We start from the raw sequence: 15976 nt of genomic DNA on the forward strand, positions 1-15976 counted from the left end.
GACAGTCGCCCAAGGCTAGAATCGGACCCGGGTCCCTGGTAGCAGTGCTAACCACTGTGCCATCCCAATTGGATTGAAGCTACGCAGGTGACTGTGTTTGCAATTACAGGTATTTTATTCATGAATCTCATGTTGATTAAAGTGGTGATGTGTTTTCTTCAGGGATCAGCCAAGTAATTTTTTTGAATGTTATTAGAGATTGAAATCAATTTGGTGCTCATTATGGAGTGTTTTAATGAAATAGCTAGAGCTTATATTAAATCAGTTACCCTCCTGTAAACCAAGGACAAATATTTGCCCTGCCAAAGATGCATCATTCGGTCCTTCTAGTAATTAATTCTGTTCTTGCCTTGGCACTGACCAGTAATGAGCAGACTTGCAAACGTTGGGGTAGGTCTGATTTACTGGGTATATCGAAGGATGGAGATATCATATTAGGTGGAATTTTTGGGATGCATTCTTACCACTTTGAGCATCGGCAACTCACGTTCACCAATCACCCGGAGCCAACAAAATGTATCAGGTCGGTTCATCTGCCGTCATGCTGCTTCACGGGTTTCTACGACTACATTCTGAAATAATTTGTGTATTTAAGATAAAATAATTGGTTCGCTTTACTTTCGCAGTGTTGTCCCAAATTGCTGTTTACTGAAGCAGGTATTTGAGCAATTTATTCAAGGCTGTCACGTGGTGATACAGCAAAGTATGCACCGCAAGCTCCCACAAATGGTCTTGTGATCAAAACTCAAAGCCCACTTTTAGCGTTTTGAAATGAAGGATAAGTGTAAGTTACGACATTGTGAGAGGTCACCTGCTCTTCTTTGAAATAATTCTATTGGACCTGAGAAGGACGGTCGTGGACACGCTGAAAGTCTTGTTTGAAATTGAGGCGTTTGTTTTTTCACCTTCTCTGCAGCTTTCGGTTCAGACCTTTCCGTTTTGCACTGGCGATGATTTTTGCAATCGAGGAAATAAATAAGAATACAGCTCTACTTCCTGGAGTCACACTGGGATACCAGCTGTACGATTCTTGTAAGTTGACCCAGTTATCGCTGAAAGCAGCTATGGCGTTTCTGAACAAACCCGAGGCAAACACGCCCTCTGTTAATTGTAAAAACTTTTCCACTGTTTCTGCCATTGTCGCTGATTCTGGATCCACGAAGTCTTTTTAACAATAGCACCTTCCATGGGTATCTTCAGAATCCCTATGGTAAGATACGATGTTTACTAATTCGGTTATGCGATGTGAATAAATTTAGAACAACAAATATGATATGATGTTGTGTGGGTCATTTAGATTAGATTACTTACAGTGTGGAAACTGGCCCTTCGGCCCAACAAGTCCACACCGCCCCGCCGAAGCGTAACCCACCCATACTCCTACATTTACATCTACCCCTTACCTAACACTACGGGCAATTTAGCATGGCCAATTCCCCTACCTGCACATCTTTGGACTGTGGGAAGAAACCCACGCAGACACGGGGAGGACGTGCAAACTCCACACAGTCAGTCGCCTGAGGCGGGAAATGAACCCGGGTCTCTGGCGCTGTGAGGCTGCAGTGCTAACCACTGTGCCACCGTGCCGCCCATTAAGTCTATTGTCAGTGCAACATTTGGAATTTGTTTATCCAAAGGAGACCAAGGTCTGCAGTTACATCGCCTTTAGAATGTTCATTCAGAATGGTGAGACTGTCTAGTACAATGACTGTTGATTGCTCTTTGGCTCGGTTTAGCTACCGAAGCTATAACGAAGCTATTATTCCTCTTCATCTGAGATAGTGCTTCGAAAGTCTCATTTCAATAACTTGGTGATTAATAGAAGTAACCTATGATAAAGCAAACATTCAAAAATGATTCCAACAATTGGCAATTTTAGATCATTTTTATTCAATCATGAGATGCGGGTTGTACTGGCAAAACCAACACTTGTTTCCAGTCCCAAGTTATCCTTGAACTGAGTGGCTTCCAGCAACGTCTGCGAGCCAGGTTTACAGTGAATTATATTACATGGACCAAAAACAGAAATTGCTGGAAAGTCTCAGCAGGTCTGGCAACATCTGTGGAGAGAAATCAGTGTTGATGTTTCGGTCCCGTGACCTTTCTTCAGAAGATCATGTGGAGTAGTATCAGGGTAAGTATCAGTGAACGAGATGGGGACGTTTGTTTTACTGCAATCATAGTTTAATGCTCACCGTTATTGGGGCTATCTTTATATTCCACACGCCTTGGATTTAATCGCCACTGGTTACCATGGTGATATGCCGATGATATTTGCACACTGCACTTTCACCTTTTGCTCACACGAAGAGATTCAACAAGTGCTAACTGAACCTCATCTAAGTATTTAAACTAACTATTATATCAGAGCTTCACTCAATTTTTAAACAACTTGTCTCATGCTGATATTGCACTGTAAGAACAAGCTGAGATGATATTTGGTCCACAGGTCAAGACGTTACCACAGCACCACAAAAGCCCTACACCGTTTTTCTTTGCAGCTGTTTGTCAATACTTTGATGTGTTCTTATCATGAACCATGGTAACTTAATTTACGAGTGATCAATTCAGCTGTTACTAATCTTCCTTAAGTGTAAAGTCGATCGCTTTTCAAAACTATGTGTTACCACATTTGTCCGTCTTACTTTTTAACTGAAACCTTAACTCACTTATTGGGAACAGCCCATTGGCGAAATGAATTTACGGTCAGGAATGTTATATTTAATCACATGCTTTTGTTTTTGATGCATGATTTAAAATTAAAAAGAATGACGTTCACAATAATGGACAGGTCAAGCACATCTTTCAAGAGAGAAATTGTAGCTTCAAAAGTGAGCTAATGTCATGTTGAATTCAGCATCGTGATGCGAGACCACATAAGACAATTTTTCATCGAGTCAGGGCAGAAAAACATTCTACAAGAGATAAACTGAGAAAAAAAGAAATTTCATTTCATTAAATACTCTTGTGCTATCAACTCTAATGTAAAGATCAAGGTACAAAATATTAACCCAGAACGTTGTTCCTTGATCTTTCAAAATTAAGGAGTCATGACATTGAAAGGGGAGCAACATAGCATATTAATGTATTGTCTACAAAGCCTACCTCACAGCAAACCACAGCATAAATAGAATGCCAAACGATAGAACGCAGACATTATGTTAGCAATTGATATATTTCTAAATTAAACTAAATGTACAGTTATTGGTTTACTATGAATACGTAATTATGCCTGAGAGACTGTAAGCTTAATTTTCCTGCCAGAGGTTGGATTCTGGCAGGAAAATTCTTCAATATTTTACCTCACAAACTTGAATTTGAAAACCAGTAATGCTGAAAATGTTGTTAAAGATTTCAGGGGTTGATTGAAGAGTAGTTTAAGTTTTGGTCATGGTCATGCAGAATTACTCATCTCCTGCACTTTAATTTTTTTTCTTTTTCCTCCATGGACTTCCATGTGAAGGCACAAAAGATGAGATCAACAGTGGACATTATGAGACAAAATTAGAAATCACCCCATGTCACCTGTAGAGAGAGAGTGTGCGAATAAGAGAATGTTCATAGGTGTTCTTCATGTTAAATCCTGAGGATTTATTTGAAATATTTGCATTTCTCCACTGATATTTTTGATTTGATATCATGAACAACCACAAATTATAATTGAAATACAAAGGTTTTTTTTTGCTTTATTCATGGCAGGTTAGTTACTTCGCAACATGTGCATGCCTGAGCAATAGAAAGGAATATCCATCATTTTTTCGAACAATACCAAGTGATTATTATCAGGCAAGAGCATTAGCACAGCTGGTGAAACATTTTGGATGGACCTGGATTGGGACAGTTAAGAGCGACGATGATTATGGAAACTTTGGAATGCAAGCATTTGAAGACACAGTCCAACAGTTTGGTGTTTGTATAGCCTTTTCTGAATCGTTTCATATAACATACGCTCAAGAGAAATTACTGAAAACAATTGACACCATAAAAACCTCTTCTGCAAAAGTTGTCGTTGCCTTTGTGGGAAAATCAAACATGCGTACTCTACTAAAAGAAATGATTAGACAAAATGTCAGTGGCATACAATGGATTGGAACTGAATCATGGGTTTCTGCATTGCTTCTTCCTCCAAAGGAAACCAAAAAGATTGCTTTTGGTACAATTGGAGTTGCAGTTCGCAAAGTCCATATACCAGGGTTGAGAGAGTTCCTAATGAACGTTCATCCATCCTTGTATCCAGAGAACCTTTTGATCAAAATGTTTTGGGAAAGTTGTTTTGGCTGTACTCTAACTGATGGAAACAAAACAGATTCACAAAAAACAGAATCAGAGCTGAAGAAATGCACAGGAAGAGAACATTTACAAAATATCCAAAATGAATTTACCGATGTCTTGCAATACAGAGTCACTTACAATGTGTACAAAGCAACGTATGCGATAGCTCATGCACTTCACAACATGGCATCATGTAAAATTGGGTCAGGGCCTTTCTCCAATGGGAGTTGTGCCAATATTTCAAATTTTCAACCATGGCAGGTGAGGAACATTTAACATGGTTTGATCTCTGCAGTTACATATATGTCAAAAGTGGTCAAATTCACAGTTGAAATATTGCAACTTATGTTAACAAGTTCTCATTTTGTTTTTGTTTGAAGTTACTATACTATATGAGAACAGTGAATTTCACAACCAAGATCGGAGAAAAAGTTTATTTTGATGAAAATGGAGACCCTGTCGCAACCTATGATATTGTAAACTGGCAACCAAATGCCCTCGGTGACATCGACATTGTAAATGTTGGCCTCTATGATGGATCAGCTCGTTTCGGAAAAGAGCTTTCAGTAACAGAATGGGCGATTGTTTGGAGTGGTGGTCAGAAGTCGGTAAGATTTATGGAAAACCATCCCTTTTAACCAGCCTTATCTTTAAGTTCAATTTCTTTTCTCTGAAACGGAAAAGCAAACTGATGGTTGTTATATCAAACAGGCACACTGCCAGCAATTGCCCATTGCCCATTTTGGAATAAAATTGCAACTGATCAAGCACTTTTAAACAGAGAATATCTGCTCACCAATTCAAAAATTGTTTAACTTGATCAATCCAGAATGTAAGATAAGAGAGATATTATATTTCCACTCACTTCAACAGCAGAATTTCTTTGCTCATAACTGATGTAATTAAAAATATGAAAGAAAAATGTGCAAATGAAGAATGAGTTATTCTCATACCTATATGCTAAAATAGCACTGCATGAACAAATGAATGTAGGAACAAAGACATAAAATCTAAACATACTGAAAAGTGGTTGCATAGGTTTGCAAAAAAAATGAGGGAGTAATGGATACATTAGTTTAATGTCAAGGAACATGATGGTTCAAATTCATCTTGACCACAAACACATTTCTGCTGCAATAATGTCAAGCAATGACAGAATGCTAACCAGCCCAACATATATTGTCCCTCATCGTCTCCCCTTGATATTCAATTGCACCAGCAACACTGAATCCAATGCTATCTGGGCATAATATTTACAAGAAGCTCAGTTGGAATAATCACATCCAATCTGTAGCTTCTAGAGCATACCAGATGCTTGGAAAGCTGCGATAGGCAACTCACCTCAGGAATCTCCAAACATAACCACCACCTACAGGGCACAGTTCAGGACAGTAATCAAATCCTCCCACTTGCCTCAATGGGTGTAGATCCAACAGCACTGAAGAAGCTTGACAAACACAGGAAAAAGCAGCACAGTTCATTGGTACCAAGTCCACAAACATTCCTCTACCACAGATGTTCAGTGGCATCACCTCCAAGAAATTCTACAATGTTGTTTGGGAAGCACCTTCCAAACTCATGCTTATTTCCACCAAGAAGAACATTGGTAACAAATCCATGCATCACCATCACCTGCAATTTCCTCTGACAGCCTCTCACAATCCTGACTTTGAAATATGTCTCAGTTCTACCTTATGACAATATAGCAATAATATCGACAGCAAATGAATTTCAATGGTTCAGAAAGGGAGGTCAAAGCCAGTTAAAGATGGACAATATATATTGGGCTAGTCAGCAATGACCACATTGCATGAATAAATGAAGAAAAAACATTTTTATTTCTGAATCTGGTTTTCATTTTAACCATTAAATGATATTACTGCAAATCGCATCTGATTTTATTTAGATATTTCCTTTTTCAATAAAATGAAGCAAATCCTGGTACACATGTGGAATGTTATGTGAATAGTCTGTGCAAATATATTTCAACCACTTTACTGCAACAAAATGAGGTTACAAATGCTGACAGTATTTCAAAAATAACTGTCCTAACAAGGGTCACATAAGTAGGTCTTTTTCTGTTACCAGAGTGAATGTTGTACATTTGCCACATGGAATTACTAACATTTCTTCACCATTGTATTCATATTCCTAATGAGGTACCTAAAGCTGTTTGTTCTGAAAGCTGCCATCAAGGAACAAGAAAAGCAAGAAGAAAAGGACAACCCATTTGCTGTTTTGATTGTGTACAATGTGCACAAGGTGAAATTAGTAACACAACTGGTAAGGATACACCATTGCTAAAGGTATTGTTTCTTAAATTAGATACCTGCATTGCTCAGGTTTTAAGATTCCTCATGAACTGATGAAGTCTTATGTTGCTTTATAGATTCAATTCATTGTGTAAAATGTCCATTGGAATTCAAATCTAATGAAAGACGGAATCAGTGTGTTCCAAAGGAAATTATGTTTCTTTCCTTTTTTGAGACAATGGGAATCATTTTGGTGACACTGGCGCTGTTTGGAGCCTGCACCACTGTTGGTGTATTCACAATATTCTACATCTACAGACACACTCCAATTGTAAAAGCTAATAACTCTGAGTTAAGCTTCCTTCTTCTTTTTGCCTTGACACTCTGTTTTTTGTGTTCAATTACATTCATTGGGACACCTTCAGTTTGGTCCTGTATGCTCTGCCATGTAGCGTTTGGTATTAGTTTTGTTCTTTGCATTTCTTGTGTATTGAGCAAAACAATTGTTGTGGTGATGGCATTCAAAGCAACATTTCCCAGCAATAATATGATGAAGTGGTTTGGACCAAGACAGCAACGGCTGATGGTTTACATTCTTACACTGGTACAATGTGTAATATGTACTACCTGGTTAATTGTATTTCCACCTTATCCATTGAAAAGCACTAGTTACTCTCCTGAGATAATCATGTTTGAATGCAATGTAGGATCGTCGTTAGCCTTCTACAGTGTACTTGGTTATATTGGATTTCTGTCCTGTGCATGTTTTGTCGTAGCTTTTCTGGCTCGACAACTTCCAGACAACTTCAATGAAGCAAAACACATAACGTTTAGCATGCTTATCTTTTGCGCAGTTTGGATAACTTTCATTCCAGCGTACATAAGTTCACCAGGGAAATATGCTGTGGTGGTTGAAGTATTTGCTATTTTGGCTTCCAGCTTTGGTCTGCTTATTTGCATTTTTGTTCCAAAATGTTATATTATTCTGTTGAAGAAAGAAAACAATATAAAGAGAAACATGATGGGCTCAGTGACTTCCAATAAAAGCTTTGAGAATGTTCAGAAATGAAATACAGAACACAAATTTTTGTCATAATGAGAGTGCATGGCAATTGCATGTGAAGAGCCATAAAGCAGAATAGTACACCAGGACGCATTTCACGTAATTGAACAAAGCCACAATGACCTGCAATACCTGTAATTTTGAAGCTCAGCTGATAATTTTGACTGTTTTATACATCTGCCCCACGTTTCATTTACATGAAACCTCAGGGCAGAGTAACCTTAATTATCCAACATTCAATTATCCGAATTTTGGATTATCCAAACAATATTGGAAAGTCCTGATTCTTGGCTAAACTGTTTTATCTGACATTCGATTATCTGGCATTAGATTATCCAAACAAAGTAGTCCCCACCCATATCCTTTGGATAATCAATGTTCCTCTAGTAATCAGAATAGAAAATGGTGTATAACCTATATTTAGATGGATCAAAGTTACTTTTTGTTTCTTCATTGTGACTTGAATTTCTTTATTGCATGGAGATTCTATTTGAAACGAGCTTTACCTGTGAATAAAAATTCAGTTCTGAAACTTGGTCAATTCAAATGTCCAAATAGGTTGCTCACATCATTTTCACAAAACACTTTAATAAAAATTCCATCACTGTGCTAAATTGACTTTGAAGTGGGTCACTGGTGGGAGGATGGGATGATGGTGGTGGAATGGGGAAGGTTTTGGAAACTTTGAGTTTACCATATTGGCAGTAATGTGGAAAACTCAATATTTGGCCTTTTGCAGAATTAGTTTTCTATTCATATTCCAAAGGAGCTCACAAATAATAATCTTCTCCCATTCCTAAAGAGGGCATATCTGTAATATGCACTCAATAACCAGCAGGCTTTTTACACTTATTTAAATGATATGTACCATATGTTTACTCTTAACATATTTGAGTATCTTCTTGCTGAGATGCTGTAATTCACTGCTGTATTGTACATTAGTCAAATTTAACACCTAATTTACCAATAATTCCTGAAATTGTTTTTTTTATATGGACCATTACACAGAGCACACAGACTTCTACCTTGATTGAAACTGATAGAAATTTGTGTTTTCAACATATTTATCGATTTTTTTTTTGTGCACATTATTGACCATATATCCATGGATATGAATACTTTCTTGCTAAATAACTATGTCAGATGTATTGGTGTTCATCATGAGCAAAATTACAGAAACCATTATGGATGATTAAATATTTGATGAGGAGTAAAATTTTTAATAGCGAATGGAGGTGCTTAATTAACTTACTCAGTTTAAATGAACTGAATTCTGAGTGTGGGAGAAATCAGCAATCCTGGATGAGATAGCTGCAGACCTGTCTTATATCGCACTTTTGGAAGAGGTGACTGATCCAGGAGGAGAGGTGACCTGTCCTTGAAGGATTGCCAGCCCTTGGATTGAGGGAAGGTATATTGGGAACTGGTCTGTGGGAATGTTTCTGTGTCTTATGATCCATCAGTATGAACTTAAATTGTCCTCTTCCATGTAGCCGCCATTGCCTCACTTTGGCTGTCAGTTTTCTAGGCAGCACAGGAAAGTCTGCCATTCATACCTAGAATTGGTAGGAAGGGAAGAATAGCAAGTAAACCTTATTACTATATTTGAGTCTCACATTGCTTCCTAGGCAGTTTGGCTACCAGACTTCTGCAAATCATGTTTCATGAATTTATCAGACATCTGAAAGAATGGAACAAGTAGGGCAAAAAAAGGGGAAATACTCAATGTGCTGCATGTGAATTCACAAAATGTATTAAGTGGGCTGACATTAAAAAAAAGGTTACTACGCAAAATATGAGCTCATTATGTTTGAACTCATATGTTAATATGAATATACGATTGGATAACTAACAGGAGTCATGAAGGTTGGTATTCTCCAGGTTAGAAAATTGTAATGAATACGATGCAGCAGAGTTGGTGCTACAGAGTCATAGAGTCATACAGACGTACAGCATGGAAACAGACCCTTCAGTTCAACTTGCCCATGCCGACCAGATATCCCAACCCAACCTAGTCCCACCTGCCAGCACCCGGCCCATATCCCTCCAAACCCTTCCTATTCATATACCCATCCAAATGCCTCTTAAATGTTGCAATTGTACCAGCCTCTACCACTTCCTCTGGCAGCTCATTCCATACACGTACCACCCCCTGCATGAAAAAGTTGCCCCGTAGGTCTCTTTTATATCTTTCCTCTCTCATCCTAAGCCTATGCCCTCTAGTTCTGGACTCACCGACCCCAGGGAAAAGACTTTCCCTATTTACCCGATCCGTGCCCCTCATAATTTTGTAAACCTCTATAAGGTAACCCCTCAGCCACCGACGCTCCAGGGAAAACACCCCCAGCCTGTTCAGCCTCTCCCTATAGCTCAAATTCTCCAACCCTCCAAATCTTTTCTGAACCCTTTCAAGTTTCACAACATCTTTCCGATAGGAAGGAGACCAGAATTGCACACAATATTCCAACAGTGGCCTAAACAATATCCTGTACAGCCGCAACATGACCTCCCAACTCTTGTACTCAATAACCTGACCAATAAAGGAAAGCATACCAAACGCCTTCTTCACTATCCTATCTACCGACGACTCCACTTTCAAGGAGCTATGAACCTGCACTACAAGATCTCTTTGTTCAGCAACACTCCCTTGGACCTTACCATTAAGTGTATAAATCCTGCTAAGATTTGCTTTCCCAAAATGCAGCACCTCGCATTTATCTGAATTAAACTCCATCTGCCACTTCTCGGCCCATTGGCCCACCTGGTCAAGATCCTGTTGTAATCTGAGCTAGCCCTCTTTGCTGTCCACTAAACCTCCAATTTTGGTGTCATCTGCAAACTTACTAACTGTACCTCTTATGCTCACATCCAAATCATTTATGTAAATGACAAAAGGTAGAAGACCCAGCAACGATCCTTCTGACCCTTCACTGGTCACAGACCTCCAGTCTGAAAAGCAAACCTCCACCACCACGTTTTGTCTTCTACCTTTCAGCCAGTTCTGTATACAATTGGCTAGTTCTCCCTGTATTCCATGAGATCTAACCTTGCTAATCAGTCTCCCATGGGGAACCTTGTCAAATGCCTTAATGAAGTCCATACAGATCACATCTACCACTCTGCCCTCATCAATCCTCTTTGTTACTTCCTCAAAAAAACTCAATCAAGTTTGTGAGACATGATTTCCCACGCACAAAGGCATGTTGACTATCCCTAATCAGTCCTTGCCTTTCCAAATACATATACATCCTGCCCCTCAGTATTCCCTCCAACAACTTGCCCACCACCAATGTCAGGCTCACTGGTCTATAGTTCCCTGGCTTGTCCTTACCACCCTTCTTCAACAGTGGCACCACGTTAGCCAAACTCCAGTCATCCGGCACCTCACCTGTGTCTATCGATGATACAAGTATCTCAGCAAGAGGCCCAGCAATCACATCTCTGGCTTCCCACAGAGTTCTAGGGTACACCTGATCATCTCCTGGGGATTTATCCACTTTTATGCATTTCAAGACAACCAGCACTTCCTCCTCATAATATAGACATTTTGCACAGTGTCACCATCTATTTCCCTACAGTCTATGTCTTCCATATCCTTTTCCACAGTAAATACTGATACAAAATACTCATTCAGTATCTTCCCCATTTTCTGCGGCGCCACACAAAGGCCGCCTTGCTGATCTTTGAGGGGCCCTATTCTCTCCCTAGTTACCCTTTTGTCCTTAATATATTTGTAAAACCTGTTTGGATTTTCCTTAACTCTACTTGCCAAAGCTATCTCATGTCCTTGTTTTGCCCTCCTGATTTCCCGCTTAAGTATACTCCTACTTCCTTTATACTCTTATAAGGATTCACTTGATCTATCCTCTTACATATTCTTCCTTCTTTTTCTTAACCAAACACTCAATTTCGTTCATCATCCCTATACCTACCAGCCTTTCCTTTCACCCTAACAGGATATACTTTCTCTGGATTCTTGTTATCTCATTTCTGAAGGCTTCCCATTTTCCAGCTGTCCTTTTACCTGTGAACATCTGCCCCCAATCAGCTTTCGCAAGTTTTTAGATTAGATTCTTGCCTAATACTATCAAAATTGGCCTTTCTCCAATTTAGAACTTCAACTTTTAGATCTGGTCTATCCTTTTCCATCATTATTTAAAATCTAATAGAATTATGGTCGTTGGCCCCAAAGTGCTCCCCCACTGACACCTCAGTCACCTGCCCTGCCTTATTTCCCAAGAGGAGGTCAAGTTTTGCACATTCTCTAGTTGGTACATCCACATACTGAATCAGAAATTTGTCTTGCTCACACTTAACAAATTCCTTTCCATCTAAATTCTTAACACTATGGCAGTCCCAGTCTATGTTTGGAATGTTAAAATCCCCAACCATAGCCACCCTATTTTTCTTACAGATAGCTGAGATCTCCTTACAAGTTTGTTTCTCAATTTCCCTCTGACTATTAGGGGTTCTACAATACAATCCCAATAAGGTTATCATCCCTTTCTTATTTCTCAGTTCCACCCAAATAACTTCCCTGGATGTATTTCCAGGAATATCCTCCCTCAGCACAGATGTAGTGCTATCCCTTATCAAAAATGCCACCACCCCCCTCCTCTCTTACCTCCCTTTCTATCCTCCCTGTAACATTTGTATCCTGGAACATTGAGCTGCCAGTCCTGCCCATTCCTGAGCCATGTTTCTGTAATTGCTATGATATCCCAGTCCCATGTTCCTAACCATGCCCTGAGTTCATGTGCCTTCCCTGTTAGGCCCCTTGCATTGAAATAAATGCAGTTTAATTTATTAGTCCTACCTTGTCCCTGCCTGACCTGACTGTTTGACTCGCTTCTGCACCAGTCTCAGATTGATCTCTTTCCTCACTATCTCCCAGGGTCCCAACCCCCCTCACCCCCCACCCATCTCCCCCCACACCCACCAGCTTACTAATTTAAATCCTCCCGAGCAGCTCGAGCAAATCTCCCTGCCAGTATATTAGTTCCCTTCCAATTTAACTGCAATCCATCCTTCTTGTACAGGTCACTTCTACCCCAAAAGAGATTCCAATGATCCAAAAATGTGAATCCTTTCCCCACACACCCGCTCCTCAGCCATGCATTCATCTGCTCTATCCTCATATTCCTGCCCTTACTAGATCGTAGCATTGGGAGTAATCCAGATATTTCTACTCTCAATAACCTGCTTTTTAAATTTCTGCCTAGCTCTCTGTAATCTCCCTTCATGCTACTTATAATATGCATTATACCTCGCTTGAAGGGACAGAGTATTTTGTAGACACATTTTCTGATGATAGATGGACAGGAAAACACTTTTGATGCATATAATGTTTGGAGAAAATATCTACAAGGGGATATATGTAGGTTAAGTGATTGAACAAAAATGTCAGGTAGAGTCTGTTTTGGAGTTGGTTAACCTCAGTCCCTTTGATTGGATGGATAAAATAATACAATATTAGTTCAAAAATAACATGGTTCCTATTTTAGGGGAAGTTGAGGAAGAACATCTTCCTCCAAGGACTATTAGCTTTAGAATTCTCTTTCTGAGGCATCAGTACAAGTTTAATCATTGAATATATTCAAGGGCATGTTAAATATATTTTCAATCCACAAATAAGTCAAGGGTTATGAGGAGAAAGGAGGGAGGTGCTGTGTAGAGTCTGATCGTCCATTATCTTACTAAATGATGGAGTAGGATCATGGTGGCCTAGTAAAAGAGAAGACAACAACATGAGCAACAGAGTTGAAGGGAAGATAGTCAGCAATTAATGGCATGGGACTAACTGCACTGGAGGCAAGGCTGAAGAGTTTTCAGTTCGATGTTGTACCTTCCATTTCCAGTTGAGTGCCTAGTTTCTACACCATCAGGAAAACCATGCCACAGCATTTTTTTCAAATTGACCAACCAAAGCATTTACATCAAATTTCATGTGGAATTTGGCAAAAACACAATACATATAATGGCTAGATTATTTCTCCCATTTTTGGATCCAACAAATTTTAATGTATCTTAGTGGGCTGTCTGCACTCAACACCAGCCTTCATTGCTATTTTAGTCCAAAGATGGAGAATTGTTTGAATTCTAGAAATGTGCTAAGATTGAGGAAGGTGGCATTTGATGGAGGGCAGCTTTAAGAAGCTCAAATAAAATTGAAACCATGGAAAACCTGTCCAGTGGTGAGAGCTATACTCAGCACAAAGATCTTGGAGGCAAAATATAGTATCACTGGTTCTACAGAACACTGATTGCAGTCCCACAATCTTCAGCCGTTTTAACAAGGAAAAGTCTTCATCAGAAAATCAGAAGTGGAATGATGACTCTGTGTTCAGCCTCATTTTTAATGACTCAGATAATACAGCAATTCCTGCCCAGATGCAGAAAAGCCATGGATTGCTTTCAGGCTTGGGATGGTTAAGAGGTAATTAATGTGCAAGTTACACAAGTACCAAACAGTAATCATCTTCAACAAAACAAAACTTAATTGTCACCTCTTATCTTTAATTTATGTTATTATTAATAAATTCTCCACTTCCAACATCCTGCGTGATTCCATTGGCCTGGAGATGTCATAGAAATATTGTGCTTGCAAAGGCTTGATTTTCTCAGTGGAAGAATATGCTTCTTGGTTTCTCCAAGTCTTTTCACCAGCTGTGGGACACAATTGCGTAGGCTGCTGAGCCAAACTCACTTTGCTGGGCAGTGCAACTCCAACAGCATGTCAACAAAATCGTGGACCAAAGCAGCTCACTTGATCAAAATATGAATCACATTAAACCTGAACTTCAATTTCAGTAGTGCACCATGCCAGCAGTGTATAATCTACAAGATTACAGAGAATGGTTACCACAAAGAAGGAGGCCATTCAACCTGCTGAATCTGTACCTGCCCATTAAAGGAGAAAATGTGCTTGCTTACTTCTTCACCCTTGTCCCTTAACTATATACACATTAATCTTGAGGTGCTTATCTAATTTCCTTTGAAAGCAACAAATATATTTGCCACCATGACTGTATTACTGACTCCATTCAAGATTATAACAACTCACACCATAAGCATTTACTCTCCTGATGCACCATCCAGTATTTTGGAAACATTGTTCTTACTTTGCTGTTGATAATTCACAAATGTAGAGGTTTGTCTGACAGTGCAGGGTGTCTGTGGCTACACCACAAGGAGAACAGTGTTTTAAGAGAGTGATTCACCACCAACGTGTCAAGGAAAATCTCTGATCATGAAGTAATGATTACTTTGCCAATGGTACCCACATGCCAGATATTAATAAAAGATGCATCTAAACACTGCACCAATTATATTCTAGCATTTCCAAGTAATCATGGAATAATGCATTTTTGAGGAAAGCTACTTGGATGAATGCACCCAATCTGTCTTTTTAGGCCCTTATACATGCTCCTTTCTGATGACAATGAAATGTTCTCCACTTTAAATACTTATCCAATTCTATTGTGAGTTTTATTGTTGAAATTGTTACACCACCATTTCAGGCAGATCATTTCTTATCATTCAGTCACTTTGTTCAAAATAAATGCATCTACTTGTTTTAATGCTTGTCTGAAAGTATGTCCTCTGAGTACAAACTATTGTGTTACTGGAAATACTTTGTACAATTTATTTACTTAAGTCTCTGTATGATTTTGGTCTCTTTACATAAATCTCATTCAGCCTTCTCTGCTTAAAGGAGGAAAATTCTTCTTCAGAGACATCTCCACATTGTGAAGTCTAACATCCCCGTTTCTCATTGTAGCTAATTCTCCTATAGCCACATTAAGGCTTGAAGTGTGTGACAAATTTGTCGAGCTATATCCATTTGTTGTGTGGTGTGATTCAACATATCATTTGAAATATAATGTTTAGAGGATGCTCCAATCCAGAATTGCTTTGTGGAAGTTTCAGTTCAGCTCAATGCAAGTGGAAGCATTTCAAAGGCTATTAAGGTTAGTTCAGAAATCACTGCACAGGCATTCAAAGCAGAAAGACATGAAATAAAAATCAGTAAATATGGGAAAGAGAAATATGGTCTCAATTTATGTGTGTAAGGCAATTAACTATATTTTTGAGTGGGTGGCTACAAGACACAAGGTGAAGACATAGTGAAAGGTCAAAAACAGTTGGAAGACTGTGCTGTCCATCCAATCTCTAGAGTGTGAAAGCTGGTCTTTCAGTCCATACCGAGTGTCTGAACACACTTTCACCCTGACGCATACTCGGTATCTTATACCTGTAACTGTGCATTTCCTGTGGCATATCAACCTAGTTTGCACATCCCTGCAGTTCTGAGGACGCATGGCTTGCCTGAAACATCAACTCTACTTTCTCTCCACAGTTGCTGCAAGATCTGCTGTGCTTTTCCAAC

General features: G+C 39.2%; 1 protein-coding gene across 1 annotated transcript; it reads left to right on the forward strand.

Annotated features, from left to right (window-relative positions):
* Nucleotides 1-416: 416 nt before the first annotated feature.
* Nucleotides 417-7593, forward strand: LOC140478605 (extracellular calcium-sensing receptor-like). Its single transcript, XM_072571824.1, is given in 7 exon segments — nucleotides 417-523; nucleotides 917-1160; nucleotides 1163-1210; nucleotides 3700-4533; nucleotides 4653-4880; nucleotides 6432-6555; nucleotides 6662-7593. Coding segments are annotated over 7 exon segments (2481 nt in total). The 5' UTR covers nucleotides 417-452.
* The last annotated feature ends 8383 nt before the right edge of the window (nucleotides 7594-15976 follow it).

Source organism: Chiloscyllium punctatum, chromosome 6 (assembly GCF_047496795.1).
Source record: "Chiloscyllium punctatum isolate Juve2018m chromosome 6, sChiPun1.3, whole genome shotgun sequence".
Classification (NCBI taxonomy): Eukaryota; Metazoa; Chordata; class Chondrichthyes; order Orectolobiformes; family Hemiscylliidae; genus Chiloscyllium; species Chiloscyllium punctatum.